General features: G+C 40.3%; 1 protein-coding gene across 3 annotated transcripts in view; it reads right to left on the bottom strand.

The window, feature by feature from the left end:
• LOC124788123 (selenocysteine lyase-like) overlaps positions 1 to 20,723 on the bottom strand; it is a 164,784-nt gene that overhangs the window by 60,608 nt on the left and 83,453 nt on the right. For all 3 annotated transcript variants that reach the window (XM_047255254.1, XM_047255256.1, XM_047255253.1), the window contains exons 4-5: positions 18,957 to 19,101; positions 4,261 to 4,405 (exon numbers count right to left, since the gene is read on the bottom strand). In XM_047255254.1, coding sequence (XP_047111210.1) covers positions 4,261 to 4,405; positions 18,957 to 19,101 — 290 coding nt within the window. The remainder of the gene's footprint in view (positions 1 to 4,260; positions 4,406 to 18,956; positions 19,102 to 20,723) is intronic.

Below are 20,723 nucleotides of genomic sequence, written 5' to 3'. Positions count from 1 at the left end.
AATGCGATGAAACAATGTCAAAAATGTGAAACTCCTTTGTGTGCAAGTTGTTTTGCACAGCATCATATACACAAAGTTGCAATAGAACTTACTAAGATAGTTTAAGGTTTTTATCACCTTATTTGGTTTAGACAGTGGTGAGGAACAGTCTGAAAAGTATGTAAGGGTGTTGCCAGGTAGTTAGTGCTGAGAATTTTTTTTTTTTAAATCAATACAGTGTGCCATTTCAGAGTTAATTAGCATTAAAGTTAGCCAATCAGGCTCTGTACATGCATATTCAAGCAGCCCACCCGAGACGGGAATTCCAAAACAGCTGAACGGCAAACCTTCTTGGGATTAGAATGGTTGAGTACACTTTTGTTTGGGAGGTGTTTTGGTCTTATGTTTCTTGTGGCCTTGCAATTTTTTGATCCCCATTAATGCTTATTAGTTTCCCTTGCTTTTTAATATCTATGTTTTACTGCATCGACAGAACTATCAGTAATATGTTCTTGTTACTAGCTATGAAAGTAACCGTAACAGCACATTTACTGTGTGCAAATGACTTATCAGTATGCAAATGACAATGGAATAGGTAAATGATATGCTGCAACACAGATTAGAAAAAGGAAAAGGAAGGCAATTTTTTGTTCTCCATAGACAGTCTATATATGGCACAATAATTGATAGTGTAGCTACACAGCTAAAAAACTTACACAATTTGGATAGCTTAACAGTAAAAACATGTTACCAATAAGGAGTTACAAGAATCAGCAATAAAACAGTAGAATGCCAAGAAATACAGGCCTATGTTATATAAACTGACCAACACAGACGGAGTTTATCCCTTGTTTTAAGATGGGTGGTGCAGAGGTAGTGACAGGTGCAAAATAACTGAAACGGAAGTTGAGGAACAAATGCCAATGCTGAGATTTGCAATTTGATATAGCATACCTTCGGATGACATGGAGAATGACTTAAAAACTTAAATGGAATGGAGCTGTTGCTTAACACACAATTTCTTGTTGTGAAATAAATTTAAGGAACATAAATAATAGAGGCTTTAAAATGGAAGCAAGAAAGAGAGACAGAGACAGAGAGAGGGAGGGGGAGGGAGAGGGAGGGAGAGAGAGAGAGAGAGAGAGAGAGAGAGAGAGAGAGAGAGAGAGAGAGAGAGAGAGAGAGATATGGTACAACATGAAACTAAGAAAGTTTTCTCATAGTTGGTCCTTTGTCCGGTGTCACCTCATTGCTCCTAACGCTATGTTTACGAAAAATGATAGAAACAGGCACGATTCACAACTGTTGTTTGGAGAAGCAATGTAAGAGCTCAGTGTTCTTAAATCTATAGAGTGTTTTTGCCAAAGCATTTGGCTATTCCAGATTTTTTATTAATTGGTACCTGAAAACACAGCTTGCCATGCTGTAATGAAATAAATTGCAGAAAACTTCAACTAATTTCAAAGCTAATGACATCATAACAGAAAACCATCATTTTCAGATATAGCTGGGAGAAATTATCATCAGAAACTTAGAACAATACAAGACATTAAAATGCTAGACATCCTTTTGTATTTTACAAAGGGATGATCACCTGTGACAATGCTGTAATGATATATCAGTAGAAGTGCTGCAGTATGGCCAACTATACAGACTGGGATATATGACTTTGACATCAGTTCTAAGACAGAATGAGTGCCAAACAGCAAATAGGCTACCACATGAAGCATTGTGAGTATACAATGTGACTGAGATCTCGTGAGCTTGAGAATCTCTGAAGCCTATAATAATTTGACAGCATGTATGTTTTTGAGTTAGACAATTCCATTCTGCATGCATTATTTTTATGACTGGTATACTTGTCTTCTCTGGGTGTTCAAAACAGTGCCTTATGCAAGCTCAGAGCAGCAGAGGAAGATGATTACGTCTGCCATCAGAACAGTATGCATATAAATGTAATCATTAATTCAGCTAGGAATTTAAAAAAATTATCAATTACAATCATAAAATGTCTTAATTTCATGACAGGTTGATCTGTTTTCTTTAAACTATTCCTCCAAATGTCTTAGCAATAATTAATAGTGTTGCCTTGAAATTTCCCATCGCCACAAGAGATTATGATAATGTTTGGTTTGCGGGGCACTCAACTGTGCGGTACAAATTCCCAATCTTTACCCAGTCCAATCTCACCACTTTCATGAATGATGATGGAATGACAAGGACAACACAAACACCCAGGTGGAGAAAATACCCAACCTGGCAGGGAATCGAACCCAGGACCCCCTGATCCAGAGGCAGCAATGCTAGCCACTAGACACGAGCTGCGGACATGGCCACAAAAGAGAACAATATTGTTAGATATACCAAATCAGTCAAATGATAAGTACTACTGTAAACAACTCATATGTTGCTCCAAATATACTATATGCCTATTAACCAACATCTTGGTCCCGAATACATCATATGTCAGACTTCTTAGCTCTTTCGCAGCTGCAAGGGCCAAACATCTTATGGGGCCAACCATATTGTGCACCTGGCCAGCACACAGCTGACTCAGCCCAACGACAGCTGCAGGCTGCGTCCACATGCCGGCATACATAGAACCACTCTTCAATAATAATACTTATAAAATCGGTGCCAAACATTATGGTCACAATGGTTACTGTTCTGATAATCACAAAAAAGAGCTTCAAAACTTATCTACACTTTCTGTTATAAGTTTATTCTGCCAGGAGAAAACATTGTTTTAGAAAAATGATTAGAACTGTTTATTTTGCAATTGAAAAATTCTGTGACTTGAGATTTACCCAATCTATAACCTATAATCTATTAAAATTTCATAAACATCAGGCAAATATGTTTCACGACAAATAGTTTTAAAGTGAGGATTTTCTAGCGAAGATGACCAAAACCCTCACATTTCTTACTACACTCATAAATATCTAATAATTACTGAAGTTTAAAATCAAATAATCCCATATATTTGATGCAGAATTAAACAAGAAAAATATTGGTGTAACACATTTTGTGACAGGTCTGTCGGTTTAACTGCAATTAATGCCTCCATAAAAAAAAATCTGAAAATCGGCATCCACTGGCTTTCTGCTTGCCATTTTCTATTTAATCTCATCACCTTCTGAACAATTTGGTTTAGTGGTTTCCTATCCTCATTTTTTATGCAAGCTTTGGACTGCCGCTGTCAGAGTTTAAAAACAATTTTTTCCTTTTTACTATTTTTACTTTCCATTTTCTTGGAATACACACAGTTACTGAAACAACTTACTATTTCTGTGGTGTGTGTTACTTCTCAGTACACAGCACATTCTTTGCAGCTTATGTGTGTCTTTTTCATTATGAGTTAGCAGGACATACTACACAGCATCTTTAGGAAATCTCCTTTGTCCCCATTACTCCAAGGAACCCTGGATAATGTTCTTTATTTTGCAATCAAAATGAAGTTTCTTCTTTTGGTATCCAAGGGATCTCAGATTTGTGTGTCTGTCCATGATATTTATCGAGCAACTGGTGGATTAGTTCGAAGCAGAATTTTGCCAGTGGCATCTTCTGTTGCTTTTGTATTTAAAAAATGTTTTTTCATTCACCACAGGCAAGTCAATCAAATGAAAGGATGCTTTCTTGCATCACTTCACTGTCTGTCAGGTGCAGAAATTAACAGCATGTCTGTCTTAACAGCACCCATTGACTTACAGCAAACTGCACAAGTGAGTTCCATTTATTTTGGCCTGTTTTATGTTTTTTCTGTCTCAAAAAAATTTCAGCAATTTACAGTTCAAAGAATTCAGACTTCTTTGTTGCCCATTCATTTTAGTACCAACAGTGTTCCACAGGACTTGAATCGTATTTCCCATTTTGTCTGTCTGTCAGAGAATAAGGGTAAATGTTGCCTGTTTTTGCATGCTGTTCCAATGGAAATTGTAAATTTTTCTTGGAACCACAGGAGTAATTTGGGGTTCAAACACCAATTGTCAAATGGTATGACCTTGGTTGACATAAGGCAATAATAAACTCATAACACTGCCTGATTTTCCCAATTCAGCATTTCCTTATCCTATTTTCACGGTGGTGCTAGTGTAGTAAATGTAATCTAGAATATAAGTGCTCTGTATGTCACAAAGGACTGAAATTTTAATGTAAACTGCTATATTTCTTCAGTATATTCTGCTTAAATAAAAGCTTTCCTGTCATCTACCACTAAGTTTTCAAACAGGAATTTAAGAATGTACCCATACATAGAGGCGACACTTCCATTGTCAGTTTTACCTTGTGGCCAACTACTGTGAGGTAATCAACATTCAGGGTTTCAAAATTTACTGAAATTTTGCCAATACCCTGAGCAGCATCTGTGTGCAATAATATCTGTGGCAAGCAAATATTCGCTCTTTCAGCATTGATTTTTTTCAAATACCTGAAAGCAAGAAAATAAATGTTCTGATTTTTACACAAAAATTTCAAAATTAATAATTCATATAGCAAAAAACTATTAAAAGAATTAACAAAAAACTGCAGAAAGTAACACAGACTTGGTAAGCAGACCACTGCGTTAATTTCTCCCTCATAAAACATCACTGAAAATGCTTTTGTTTAGAATGTAGTTTAATATCTGTAGAAATACTTTATGCTATAAATTTACAATCTGAGATGAATACTCTCTGTATTCAGTAATTCTTTAAATAACATTACATTTCCACCTACACAACCATCAGAATGGAACCAAAACAGCAGTACTGCAAACAGCATCCATACTGTGTTTAGCATATATATATATATAGAATGTTTTCAAGTAATATTGAGAAAATATTAGAAGCAGGAAGAAAAGGTGAAGAGGCACATAGAAGAGGTTTACTTATGTAGGCTAGACAATGTAACGAAATATAAATTTAATACAAAGAAGAAATCATTGCATATACTGCCAGTGTTTGACGAATGCCAACCGTGTACTGAAATGTAAGGGACTTACGTTTAGAAAGCCCATAAATAATGTGAATCAGCAGTGAGTTGGCTACTTATACTGACACTAAAATGGTACACAAAGACAGAACACCTGACTGATCCTATACTTATAAATACTTTTGGATTGAAGACCACTCATCAGAATGCAACAGTGTTGAGTTGTCGATGGAGAATGGGGGCGAGGCTGCTACCTTCCAGAACACTCCTCTTTTACGAGCCAGTGTACAGCGCATGCATGCCGCCCACCGCCCCCCCCCCCCCCCCTCCTCGCATTTTGACAGCTGCCATCCCTTGCACAACAAAAAATCCATCCCACACAGCAAACTCACTTGTGGATGAGGTACCTGCAGTGACAACTCCCTTGCTCAGTAAGTTGGAGAACTTTATCCGACAGGCAATAACCTCCAAATCTATTTCACAAACAGATTTTCCAAGTCATATCCTCATAACCCCAACTCTCCCACCACCCCCAAGAATCAGCTACAAAGTAGTGCACACCTCCCTCCCCCCTCGTCACCCATTATCACCCTGGACTGGAACAACTGAACTGTATTTAATTATCTCCCAATCACATCATGAAATGAGGGACATCCAATCCAACATCCATCCCCCCCTCCCAAAGTGGTGTTCCATCACCCACGCAAACTACACATTCTAGTCCATCCCTGTACCACATTCACTCCCAAGCTCTTGACACAGGTATCATACCTTGGTGGAAGACAAATGTGTGAGAACTGCCCAGTCCACCCATCCTGCACTTCCTATTCTAGCCCTGTCGCAGGCTTACCGTACCCAATCAGAGATCAGGCCACCTGTGAAAGCAGCTAAATTTTATACCAGACCTGCTGCAAACACTGCACAGATTTTTATGTCAGTGTGATTACCAACCAGTTGGCCACCACCAAACTGTTGCCAAGAATGAAGTTGACCATCTAGTGGTACAACATAAAGATGAGCACATCACCCTCAATTTCAGGCCATCTGGATCCTTCCCTCCACTACTAGCTTCTCTCAACTATGTAGATGGGAGTTATCCTTACAACACATCCTTCACTCCCATAAACATCTTGACCTCAATCTCAGCTAACTTACTGTCCCCACTCCCTCCATTCAAGTTTCCCCTTCCTATATCCTCTCATATTTCCTCAATTCACATCTCCAAGTCACCTTCAGCATGTGTCACTCCCCTACAAAAGTGTATCACAAGCACTGCCTCTATTCTATACTTATATTTTTTTCTTTTTTCTATATGTGATCTATTTCTTTCACAGTTCTTGTCAATCTCCAGTTTTGGTTTCAGGCTCATCTGATGCTCTAATGAAACAATAATTCATTTTGTACACAGGCTTTTTGTATGTGTATGCATTGCAAAATTTCCATTATCTCATCTAACAATTCTGCACTGAAGCAAAGAACATCAAACTGATGTCTCCTTCCAACTTCTCTCTCCCCTGCTACTGCCTATGATGAATCCTTATTATTTCATCTTAACTACGACGGAAATATTTAAAACTGATATATCTGATAATGGAGTAATGAATAAAATCCATCTTCAGGAAATCATTATTTTCATTAATGTAAAATTCATTTTGAATCCTGTATGTTAATCTTCATCTGGTGCTTAAAAGTCACGACATACTCTTATGTACATTTGTATTAACAGCTGCTCCAGGCAGAAGATGTCTTTTCTTGGTGCTGCACATTTTTGTGATTTTGGCTGAGATAAACTGACACTGCAATGTTAATATTTGGCACGCCGGTGAAGAAGTTGCACAGAATCAGCTAAGTAAAAAGTCTGGGTAATTAGCACGTTTATTTATATGTAAAAGCAATATATATATATATATATATATATATATATATATATATATATATATATATATATATATATATATATATATATAAATAAATTTTTTTTTTTTTTGAGAGACAGCGTGTGCCAGATTGATGTGCCAATTTGAAATTCTAGATTCACAGATTTTTTTGTTTGTGTCACTTCTGCATAATATTTCATCAATTGTAGCAATACTCATTTGCAATGGGAGAAATTTTGAACATTTTCATTTAAAACTTTTGAAAACAGTAGGACTATCCTCATTCAAAACAATCATTCTCTAATTTCGTGGTATAATTATGTGAGACATATGTAATTTTTGATAATTTTTGGATGTTTACAAAATTATATTTTTGAAAATTTTTGTAAGTTACAGAGCTGTGGTTAACTTATTTTGTAGTAAATCAGTTTTGTGATTCATAGTTACTGCTCAAGAATACATCGTACTGAATTTAAGTGTACGTCAACGCAAATAAACATACGTTTTTGAGAACTTTTGGAAATTACAATTGTCCTGTGCATAAACTAATTCATAATAAATCAGCATGTGTGTTTTAATTACTGTAGCACATATTGTAACAAACATTGTGTTACATTTAGTGTCTCCTTTCGTGAGAATTATGTACTATCTACATTTATTGTAATTAACTCTATTTCTGAGTTTGTTAGCAACTATAACTACCGCAAAAAGTTTAGAAAACACTAATTTTACCACAGGTTTTCTTGTTGTCTTAACAGCTTCAATTATTTCAGGGAATTACTAATTTTTTAGCTCAGCAGATTAGAAGATAGTCAGCAGGGTTGGTTTAAAGTTATTTGTTCACTACGCTGTAAAACACTGCACCAGCCACAATGCAGCCCAAACGTGAATACTGTTTTCGAACACAGGATGAGTTAGTTGGCATTCACAAGCAGCTGGAAATTGCCCCGACCACTGCCAAACAATTGGCAGCTGTTGTGAATCGGTGCACCAGAAGAGAGTCATGTACCAGGACCTAACGTACCTAAGTTAACTCGAGTACTATCCTCACCTGTGGATCCTGTCTCCTCTGTGGGCGAACAGCATCTGTCATTCCCCACTCACTTCACTGCAAGTGGTGTGTCAACAGTAGTTCTAGGTGTCCTGTACAGGGTACACAGGGACCAGGGAGGACTCAGGGTGCTATAGCAATCCCTTTAACCATAAGGTCAGGCAAAATTTACCAGGCAGGATGAGAAGGAAAGTCTGGTCATTAGGGACAGTACTGGACAAGATTTGAAAACCTGAGAGCTTAAGTGTGGAAGACAGGATAATATGCAAAACAGAAATTACTGCTAAAACATCATGCACAAGTTAATAAGAGCGAAAACCTAAATGCATTTAACGTAACAGAGGTGGGAGGGGAATGGCAAGAAATAGGCAGGGCAGGAAATGAAACCTGTGAAAAACTAAACTGTGCGAAGAAAGGAGTAGCTACAGTGAAGAAATGCTGACACAGCAGAAATTAATGTAAATTAAGATCAGGTAGGTGGTGGGCACCAAGGACATGTAGTGCTAGTCCCCACCTGGGGAGTTCTGAGAAACTGGGGAGAAGAACCAGATGGTGCGTATGGTGGAACAGGCACTGAGGTCACAACTCTCACATTGTATGGCACACTCTGCAAGAGGTTATTGTGTGCCGCAAGTATACACCCACTGCCTATGCCCATTCAAACTAACTGATAACTTTGTGGTAGGCATGCCGATGTAAAAGGCCGAACAATGTTTAAATAACAGGTGATATATGATGTGCCCTTTGATAGCATACGTTTCGCCACATACAGGGCTGGTATAGGTGGTGATAGGAGGGCGCTTAGGGCAAGACTTGCAGTGGGGATGGTCACACAGGTAGGAGCCATAGCGTAGCTACTTCTTTCTTCACCCCGTTTTAGTTTTCTACATCTTTCATTTTCTGGTCTGCCTATTTTCACTGTCCCCTCTTCCACCTCTTATGTATAATGCACTTAGCTGTTCATTCTTATTAACATGTGCACTGTGTTTTAGCAGTAATCTCTGTCTTCCATATTATCCTGTCTTCCATCTTCAAGCTCTCAGGTTTCCAAATCTCTTCTGGTGCAGTCCTCATCAATTAGTCTTTCCTTCTCATCCCATCTGGTAAGTCTCCCCTGGCCCATAGTTCTGGGTGACATTTCTGAGATCTACCCCTTTTCCTAAACCTCTCTAGTCCTTTTCCTTACCCCTCTTCCTTCCCCTTAAACCCCTCAGCTGAAAGTAGGTGCCATTGGCGCCAAAAGTTTGCGTAAGTATAACCTTCTTATATGTGCCACCACTTGGCATATAGATTTTTTATCTATCCAATTACATTATATTCTCAAAAACTGATTATTTTCATTGTCATATTAACTTTGATGAAACTTGGTATTTTTTAGCATGTCTTAGCTTTGTAAGATATATCAAACGCAAATTTGCCAGTGAAATTTTTTATAACGGCATAAATTGCTGATCATCTGGACCCAAAATTTTTGTAAGTGACTAGTCCTCAGTATTAAGATTTGAATGAGAGAGTAATGCTCCATGATTTAAGAAATTCATTGCATAATCTCACAGTAACGTAATTCATCTTGTGTAGAAGGAAATTTACTTTGAAAGTAACACTTCTGAAATCACCAATCGAACATTTTTCCGTGACCTGTTAGAAATGTAAACAGTTATAACGGCGCACTCATCAAAACGAGGCTTATGAGAAAGATGCATCAAGAGCAGTTTTTTGTTATGAAGTATTGCAGAGTCTTTGGATATGCTATGCTGTCGGCTCCGCAGATGCTTGTGTGTGTACTGTATTTTGTTGCTGTAAATGGGACATTTTATTTGCAACTAAAGTTCTATTTTGGTGTTATTCTCTTGTTTATGTTTTATTGCTACAGTATTACTCTGCAGTATTGGGCTACGAGTATCAGTAATTACCAGTCAAAATTACAAAAAATGAACTGAAAACTAAAACAATGAAAAATTTCCAAAAGTCTAAAAAATCCTCATGCTTTCCCCGGATTTCTCATGGATGAAAAAATTCCCAGGTTTTTCCTGCATTTTCTGGTTGTCCCGGGGGCATATACACCCCATTTCCACTGAAACGGGAACAGCACCGTGTGATTCACTTTCCCATTGGGAAACGTGCTTTGTCCTAGATCAAGAGGATTGATTGGTTGGTTGGTTGGTTGGTTGGCTGGTTGGTTTAAAGGTGGGGGGAAAGGGAACAAACTGCAAGGACATCGGTCCCTTGTTCCTGGTAAAATAATTACACAAGGGAAAGAAGGAAAGAAAGGAGATGTACTGCACAATAACAAAAGATTGGAAGAACCAGAAAAACAACAGGACAACCAACACTAGTATGAGCAAAATAGGAAAAGAAAACCACAGAGAGAAGCAAAAAATAGGTAGAAGCAATAAAAACAAGAGAGCAGATGAACAGTGGCTGGCTGACCACGAGAATAAAAAGGAAAAGCCAGACACTCTGTGACACATTAAAACATCCAGCCTAAAAGTATTAGAGTGGAGAACACAGAGGGACAAAGGACATGCGCGAAAACTTACATTGATAGCTTGTGGGCCACTCAAGGAGTCAGTACGCAGAAGAAACGACTCCCCAGGGCAAGAACAGATGTGCTCAAGAGCACGAGATACACCCACCAGCACAACAGTGAAAATACTGCAGCCATCAGGCAAGGAATACTGTTCAGTATGTCCTCCATGGACACACGCGAAGCCGAACTGATTATCAGCCATCGGTGTAAACCACTTCATGGCCACGGTACATGTCAAGAAGCAAGAGTAAGTGGCAGCGGAAAGCTGCGGCCTAGGTGTACACCAAGGAGGTCTACTTAAATGTACCTCAATTATAGGTGGTGAAGGCAAGGATTTCAGTTCGGAAAGAAGGGATCAGACAGGAACTGCAATTGGAACCCTGACCTGGGCCGCCGATGCGGGAGATGAACCGCTGTGGGTGGGAAAAGGAGATGGTAATTTGGATGTGCAGGAGAACTACAAACCTGTGCAACGTAACTGGCCAGCAGTTGTGCATGCCTAACCTGCAATGGAGGGACTCTGGCCTCCACCAGGACGGTGGTCACCAGAATCATCCTAAGAGCTCCTGCAGCTAAGCGAATGCCACAGCGGTGCACTGGGTTGAGTAATCACAATGCTGAGGGCGCCACCAAACCATAAACCAGATTCCCACAGTCAAGGCAGGATGGAACACGGGCTCTGTAGAGCTGCAGCAGCATAGAGCAATCTGCACCCCAAATGGTGTTGCTCAGGCAGTGGAGGGCATTATGGCGCTGCCAGCACTTCCGCTTAAGCTGATGAAGGTGAGGAAGCCAAGTTAATTGGGTATCCCAACCATTCCTAAGAATCGATATGTCTACACTACAGTGAGTGGATCGTTGTTAAGGTAAAGTTCTGGTTCTGGATGAACGGTATGATGCCGACAGAAGTGTATAACATACAACTTTGCAACCAAAAACTGGAAACCATGGGCTAGAGCCCATGACAGAGCCTTCTGGTGGAGCAGTACAAAATGCAGAAGTCGTCTACATACAGAGAAGGTGAGACAGATGGCCCTAAACCTGCTGCTAGACCATTAACGGCCACTAAAAATAGAGATACACTCAATACAGAGCCCTGTGGGACCCCATTCTCCTGGATATGGGGGTAATTATGGGAGGCACCAACTACGACACGGAAAGTACGAAGCGCCAGGAAATTTTGGATGAAAATCAGGAGCGGGTCTCTGAGAGCCTGCTTGTATGATGCGGCAAGGATATGATGTCGCCAGGTCATGTCATACGCTTTTCGTAAATCAACAAAGATGGCAACCAAGTGTTGGCATCTGGAAAAGGCTGTTGGGATGGCAGACTCAAAGGACACAAGATTATCAGTGGTAGAGTGACCCTGGCAGAAGCTGCCTTGACATGGAGCCAGTAGGCCAAGTGACTCCAGGATCCAACCCAACTGCCAACACGCTCTATGTTCCAGCAGCTTACAAAGAACATTGGTGAGACTGATGGGCCGATTGCATTGGTAGATAACATGCCATTTATGTTAACACCGGGATCACCACGAAGAGACCATGAGGATAAAATCAGAGAGATTAGAGCCCACACAGAGGCATACCAACAATCTTTCTTTCGACGAACAATACGAGACTGGAATAGAAGGGATAACCAATAGAGGTACTCAAAGTACCCTCCGCCACACACTGTCAGGTGGTTTGCGGAGTATGGATGTATATATAGATGTAGAACACCTTTTGGGGTCTGGTACCCAAAAACACGTTTGATCCTTGCCCAGACTTGGGAAGGTGATATATGGCACCCAATGGTCGAGACCTCTCTCTCCCAACACTCCTTCTTCCGTCGTCTGATAAGTTGGCAAACATGGGCACGGAGCCGTTTAAAGGCTATTAGGTGCTCTAGGGAATGGTGCTGCTTATGCTGCTGCAGAGCTCGTCAATGCTCCTTAATTGCTTCTGCGACTTCCAGTGACCACCAAGGGACTGCCTTTCGCCGGGGACACCCTAAAGAGTGAGGGATCGCATTTTCTGCCGCAGAAAGGATTGTTGTAGTCATCTGCTCAACCATCATATCGATGTTCCCATGTTGTGGAGATTCAACGGTGACAGCAGAGGTGAAAGTTTCCCAGTCCACCTTGTTTAAAGCCCATCTGGGCAGGTGTCCGTGGGTCTGATGCCGGGGCAGTGACAGGAAGACGGGGAAGTGGTCACTGCCACACAGGCCGTCATGTGCTCTCCAGTGGATAGATGGGATAAGTCCTGGGCTGCAAATTGATAAACCAATGGCCGAGTAATTACCATGAGCCATACTGAAATGTGTGGCAGTCCTTGTATTTAAGAGCCAGAGGTCAAACTGAGACAGTAAAGTTTCAACATCTCTGCCTCGGCCAGTAAGCACGGTCCCACCCCACAAGGGGTTATGGGCATTAAAATCTCCCAAAAGTAGAAAATGTTTAGGGAGTTGATCAATCACTGCAGCTAATACATTTAAGGGTACTGCACCATCTGGAGGAAGATATACATTGCAGACAGTTATTTCCTGAGTTATCCTCATTCTGACAGCCACAGATTCACGAGGGATTTGAAGGAGGACAGTTTCACTACAGAGACTGAGTTTAGGACGTAAACGCAAACTCCCCCTGACACTTGATTATAGTCACTATGGTTCCTGTAATATCCTTTATAGCCATGGAGAGCAGGGGTCTGCATAGCTGGGAACAACGTTTCCTGGAGGGCAATGCAGAAAGCAGGTGTAAAGCTTAGTTGCTCTATCTCAGCCAGGCGGTGGAAAAAACCACCGCAATTCCACTGGCGGATGATGTCATTGTGAGACTGGGAAGGCACCAAACATTCAATGAGGCAGTTTATGCCTCAGGGTCACCTGCTGACACCGAATTTTTACCTCGGCAGTCTATATCCATTGTGTCTGAGGGTCTAGCGAGATCTAGGTCTTCAGCAGACGCCAGAATCTCCACCTCACCTGCAGACACAGAGCTTGTAGGCAGTGGTAGTGTCAGCGCCACCCCAATTCCCTTGGTCTTGGGGATCTTCTTTCTGGATTTCTCTCACTGCTTCTTGGGTTTGCCTGGCTGGGAGGACTTCACTGATTCAGTCTCCAGGACTGAGGATGAGTGTGAAGCCCAATGACCAGCTGCTTTTGGGCTAGTCAGGCATTGGCAGCTGTCATCTTCCCCACTAGTGGAAACCTGGGAAGGGAGTGACTCAAGGGACCCCTTCCTAGCAAGAGGAGCCGAATAAGACTTACGCTTCTCCAGGGCAGAAGTGGGATCAGATATTCCCGATGGTAGGTGGTGCAGGAGCAACAGGGAGGGAAGTGCCCCCCACCATCAAGGGGGCAGGTGTAGTCTTCCGGCTCTGAGAGGTAACTTCGATTGGTGGAGCTGCAGCATAAGACGATGTCATACGTACAGGATGTAGGCATTCAAATTTCCTCTTAGCATCAGTGTAGGTTGGTCAGTCCAGGGTCTTGTACTCCATGACTTTCCTTTCTTTCTGGAGAATCCTGTAGTCAGGCGAGCAAGGCGAATGGCGCTCTTCACAGTTGACACAGATGGGAGGCGGGACACATGGAGTATTGGGACGTGATGGGCGTCTGCAACCTTGACATGTGATGCTGAAAGTGAAGAAGGAAGACATGTGGCTGAACTTCCAGCATTTAAAGCACCGCATTGGGGGAGGGATATAGGGCTTTACATCACAGCGGTACACCATCACTTTGACCTTCTTGGGTAATGTATCACCCTCGAAGGCCAAGATGAAGGCACCAGTGGCAACCTGATTATCCCTCGGACCCCAGTGGATACGCCAAACGAAATTTACACCTCACCACTCTAAATTGGCATGCAGCTCATCGTCAGACTGTAGAAGAAGGTCTCTGTGAAATATGATACCTTGGACTATATTTAGGCTTTTATGGCGCGTGACAGTTACAGAAACATCCCCCAGCTTGTCACAAGTGAGTAATGCCTGTGACTGGCCAGAGGATACTGTTTTGATCAAGACTGACTGACATCTCATTTTGGACAAGCTTTTCACCTCCCCAAACCTGTACTCTACATGCTGAACAAAAAACAGAGGCTTCATCGTCATGAAAGAATCCCCATCAGCTCTCGAACATACAAGGTAACAGGCCGAATAAGAACCACTGCCATCCTTAGCCTGGCATTCCTCCCATGGTGTGGCCTGGGAGGGGATCAATTTGGGGTCGTACTTATGTGCATTGAATTGAGCCCATGAATGCTTTGCTGGTGTTTGAGCACCAGCAAGAGATGATGTACTATGATTCATCACATATCATCCACCCTGATGCCACCCACTCCAACCAGGGGCCCTCCCCGTGGGCACCACCCAGCCACAGCAAACGCCACCTGGCAAGACGGCCATTGCTGGGAGTCCCAATGCCCCAGGGTGTCAGGCCTCTAGTCCTCGGCATATGTGGGGAGTTAATGGCGCAGGCATCCGCAGAGCGATTCCTGTGTGGTCAGGGGTGCTACAACCAACAGGGTACATGGCAGCCCCACCACAACGGACTGGCTACCGTGCTGGATATCAGGTGCAACCAAAGCAAACAATTCCATTATCGTAAGCGTAGAAAACCATACTGCACAGTTGATGGAAAAATACGCACCCTGTAGGGTGAACCCGCCCAACAGTTGGAGAATGAGCACAAGTGCGGATGCACGTCAAAGAAGGGTGCGATAGGTCTCAGTGCACGATGGACACAGTGCACCATGTAAGGCACCCTTCCCCAATTGGCTCAGGTTCCTATTGACAAGGTTCCTATAAATGGATCAGGTGTGCACAACACATCACAGGCTACTACCCACGTAGCTGACAGTGTGTGATGTGTACACAAGGATTTTTTTTTAGATTAGGCAACACTTTGTATCCATTCTAGATGTGACAGCTGTAAGAAACATTTAATTTTAAGATTCAAAAGAAAGTAGAAAGTGACACATATGTTCACCAGACTAGATAAAGAAGCAGTAGTGTCATATATCAATACAGAACTTGAAACTTTTAATGCAGAACAGGAGCATGTGGAGGAACTATGACTCAAATTTAAAAGAATAGCTGACCACACACTGGCTGGATATATCTCCAGTAGAACAGTTCATAATGAGAGGGGCCCTCCATTGTATACAGCCACCATAAAGAAACTTCAAAGGAACAGAGACTACTGCGTAGTATGTGTAAAACAAGGTATAGGGCTATAGATGGAGAGAGGGGCTGAACAGAACACATTTGGCTGTCAAGAGAGCAATGGTGAAGCCTTCGCTGACTAACACAGCAAAATACTGTCAAATTATTTTTCACAAAATGTAAATCCTGGTCATGTGTAACAGCTGTTAGTGGTACCAAGTTAATATCCAGTCACTCGTGAATCAGACAGGAACTAAAATTGAGGGTAGCAAGGCAAAAACTGAAATGCTTAACTCTGTTTTCACATGTTCCTTTACAAAGGAAAACCCATGATATGAGTATCAGGTATCAATGGAACCTCTATCAGACTCTATACTGAATTTGTGGCTGTGCTAAACCCTCTTAACTATAATATATCATAGATCCCTCTAACAAAGAAACTGCACCCAGCAGTGGGAAGGGAGCACAGATCACACTGATTTACAAGGAGGATAGTAGAAATGATCCACAAAACTACCATCCAATAACCTCAATATTAATTTGTTGTACAATCTTAGAACATATGCTGAAACATAATTAGATATCTCAAACAGAATGACTTACTTCATACCAAACCGCACAGATTTCGGAAACACCCACCATGTGCAACCCAATCCCAATGCTCACTTCTCTTACATGATGTACTGAAACCTTTGGGTCAAGATCATCAAGTACATATATTTCTTGATTTCTGAAAATCACCTGACTCAGTATTATATATATTATCAAAAATATGATCATACAGGGCATGAAGCAAAATTTGGGACAGGACCGAGGACCTTTTGGTAGGCAGGAGAAACACGTTATCTAGGATGGACAGTCATCACCACATAAAGAAAGAAATTTGGTTGAGCCCCAGGTAAGTGTGTTGGGATCCTTGCTGTTAATACTGGGTATTAATGACCTTGCAGACACGATTAATACACCATCAGACTTTTCGCAGATGATGCAGTTATCCTTAATGAAGTACTGTATGAAAGATATAAGAACATCCAACTTTAAAAAAAAAAAAAAAAAAAAAAAAAAAAAAGCTCCACGAGGCAGAGTTGTTCAGTGACAGAACAACATCTTTGTAAACAGTTATGAGAGCCCTCAGTTTTCAGTACAAAAGAATTAATAGACACAAATTATAATGGAGGGAGATGACATCATAGCCAAGTGTTGTCAACTTTAAAGAGGTATTGTTGAAGTGCCATTTGAAGACATAGTGTGGCTCAACGAAACCTGGATAACTCTAGTCATTCCATCAGAAAAGACCGGACAGATGATAACATATGTGTAAGTTCTGTTGTTCGGTGGGAAAGGGCACACAAATTATTGTCTTGCATACTGGAACTGCATCTGCTTTCACATCTAACATCTCCTCATTTACAAATCGAGAATAACGAGTGAATATGATGGGGAGATGAACCATGACATTTTTCTGACATGTTTAAAGGGCCAACTAATAGGAAAACCTGAATCAGCCATACGTCTTTGTAATGGATAATGCACCCTACCATTCAGTTATTAGAGATAAAGCTCCAACGATGGCAATGATAAAAGCAGACATTGTTGTATGGCTGGAATAACACAATGCGGAAAGTCTTGGGGGGGGGGGGGGGGGGGGGGGAAGAGAGAGAGAGACCACAGCACAGTTTTAACAGTATGTTGTGGATGAGGTAGCTAAAAACTGTGGCTACAGAGTTCTTAGGCTCCACAATATCAATGCCACTTAAAGGCCATAGAATTATTTGAGCACAGATTAGACATTAAATGGCAACAAATAACAAAACCTTCACTGTGGCAGATATTTTACGACTGTTAGAGGATGCAGTGGCATAAATAACACCAGAGAAATGGAATAATGTTGTACATCACACAGATACGGTTGTTAAAGAAGTGTGGAAAAGTGGAGTAATACTGAAAATATAATTATATCCTTGGGCAATTCCAGTGACTCGTCCACAGACCAGAGCTCAGATAATGACAGTGTCGAGGAAGAAAGTGATTCTACACTAAATGGCATTTACCTTTTGCCTTTAATTTGTCTTTATTTTTGTGTTTGTATTTTGGATTTTTGACTGCATGGTGTGTAGCACATTTGACAATATATCTCATCTCGTTATTAAGGAATGTTCCTCTGCACAAGTATAACACACTGCATGCACACTACAGTTACCGGTAAGTACTCAAGCAGTTTACAGTATTTTAGTGTTGTTAGTTATTGCATTTACATGAACAATTCAGATCCATTTTAACATCCCTTTCCTATCAAATATGACAACGGAACATGATTCATTCTGGTTACAGTACAGGACAATGCACTACCTGGTGCTTTTGTTGAGATATACAAATAATAGGGACATGGGATCATTTTATACACAGGAGTGCACTTATTAAGTCACCAAGATATTACAATACTGTAACGCGAACTCAGTATCGAAAGTTAAAAGGTGCCGCGAGATGATAGTCTAGTAAGCAACCGCTAAGCTGTTCCTGCTGCAGCCTGACTGCACATGCATGCACCAGTGATCCGACATCCCCATCCCATTCCACGCTAAGCTGTGCTATGGTGTCAATCACTTTGTTATTCTGGTCCGGGTATAGTACCTGGTACAATAAGATGTACCATCTGTCATGCACCTCACAGTGGTTTGCAGAGTACAGATGTAGATGGATCAATTTTGTTTTTTTGTTTTTTTTTTTACCTGTTACAAAAATATTCTGAAGCTCCTGTATTTTTTTCATTGGAATACTCTTAATTGTTGAAAGTACAGCTTCGGTGAATATTCTTTAATGGTTTACAGTGTGGATACTGTATTGATTTGAGGCTTTTCCAGTGCAGAATGGCAAATATGTAGCTATCTGGCAAGTGTGTATTTGAAACTGTACACATTTTATTACATGAAAGTGGCTTTTATTTATCACTGGACAATTCATTGTTATGAGCTGCAACCGTCTAGTGTAATTATTCAACAGCTTCCTAATTGTAAAACAGTAAGAAGAAGGAAGACAACTGTGACATGACCAATAAAATTTAGAACATGGAGGACATTTACAAAAATCAAAATAAAGCATTAATGAAATTAGAAATGACATGCCACAACACTAAAAACTTCTCTGCTATTTGTCACCTAAGTAGTCAAGAGTCAAAATATATGAAGTTCTACAAATAACTCCTAAGGCAGTACCCAACACACAATTTACTGCTAATGCTCAGTTACAGGTTTAAAATCATTTTTCAACACATTATCTTATAGGCCATAAACCAACATTATATAGGTGCATAAAATGTGGAAGCGTAATTATTCATTATTTATTTCAGCAGCAAAAGTAAATCTTACAATGAAATGAATGGCATGTTGGTTATTACATTTCTTATTTTCATGTATGTAAACATTAATCCAACAGTGATGATAATATGTATATATTTTACATACTTTGCAATTTCTTCAACAGGCTGAATGATCCCAGTCTCATTGTTAGCCAACATGACAGTAATAAGACAGGTGTTTGGCTGGATAGCAGCAACAACATCCCTGGCAGATACCATGCCTCCATTTTTGGCACTCACCTCAGTAAGTTCTGAAATTAAATAATATTATTGTCTCCCTAATTAGTTGTTGTGAATTACTGTCAGTGTGCATTAAACTCAAAATTAGAAACTAGTCTGTCTCTATATTTCAAACATTTGTTTAGCTGTCACAGATATAATCAAGGCCACTGGAATTTATTTGGTATGGAATGAACAAGGGAAGACTAAAAGGTGCGAAAAAGTACTTGTTAGCAATAACATGTCACTGTTTTTGCAAGATTGTTCATTTCAATATTATAGGTAATATAATGCCTTGGGTTATGTTTAATATATTTTGGATAAATGGCAACATCGGCCACAAATATTGAAATTCTTTAGTTTACAGATCGATTTCAGTCACTGTGTGACCTTCCTCAGTGCAAATTATTCTCACCTTGTAGGCCAATATATCAATAGTAAAACATTTTTCTATGAGGTGTAGCATGTATTGTGATGATTACTTCCAACAGATATCTTCACTTTTACGATATACAATAATTTTTAAATTTACAGAAGAGCCTATCTTGTAACCTTAGCAGTTGCCACTCCAACATTGGAAGAAAACCTGTACATTTTTGTCAAAAAAATATATAGCCTGTGTCTGTCTCTCAGTGTTTATTAGAGCACCATGTAAAAATTATAAGAGGTACTTGCAGTTAGGCACTCATGTTTAAAGAATAACTTTAACATAATAATAGGTCTACTTCAGTCCTTACTCACACTTGTCATTTACTTTACAACACTATTTTCAGTGAAGTTAGTGTCACATTACTCACGAAAATTATTGAAGCTTAAACCAGTTCTTGTTTAGTTCAATTACCATTTCTCATCACCAGTGCACAATTGTTAATGTTAAACACTTGAGCCACTTGAATCTGAAACTACTTCCATAACTTCAACTTATGTTGCCTTCCCCAGAATTCATTAACTAGTGCACTCCTTTTTAAATGCAACTTCTTGTTTTCTGTCAACATTTATTACACTTTTGAGAACCACAATATTCAACATAACTGTTTCAAGATTTTCCTTTGGCTCCCCTTGTTCTGCCATGCTTCCATAGCTGACTCTCAGCTCTTCACCCCTTTTCTCCTTGAAAATGCACAAACACTCAGCTTGAGAAACTGAATGTCTATCTTCTAAAGTTCTTGGAACTCTAGTCAATGTGGTACCCTTACGGTCTACAAACTAACTTAAAGTCTTAGAAAGAGAGAGGGTAGTAAACCTCGGACAAATACAAAGAATGTAAAAAAAATATCGTTATTAGTTTAAAATACTGGGTGATAGTCTAGTCATGCCAGCATTCATAAAGTAGGTAGGATATCTGGATAGGCTGGTAAATGTTAAAGAAAATGTACTGTTCTCAAAGGACTTCCTGTTGGTGTCCATAATGGAGATCTATTCTTCAAAATTATTTGACAAGAAACAGGCAGCAACTGCCTTGCTGTATTTGTTAATGGCTTTGATGTTCTAAATCAAGTAGCACTAAAAGTGTTATGGTGGCTGCTGGGAGATGTACACTTTCTTTGGCTTGTGAGTTTTTAGCAAAATTGGAGATAGTCTACAGGAGTGCTTAAGTATGAGTGTAACAGAACCAGAAGTGTATTTTGGACTCACTGTGTACCCCAACCCCCCT

Source organism: Schistocerca piceifrons, chromosome 3 (genome assembly GCF_021461385.2).
Source record: "Schistocerca piceifrons isolate TAMUIC-IGC-003096 chromosome 3, iqSchPice1.1, whole genome shotgun sequence".
NCBI lineage: Eukaryota > Metazoa > Arthropoda > Insecta > Orthoptera > Acrididae > Schistocerca > Schistocerca piceifrons.
The sequence above is the reverse complement of the archived record's forward strand: the minus strand, read 5'-3'. Positions and strand labels throughout refer to the sequence as shown.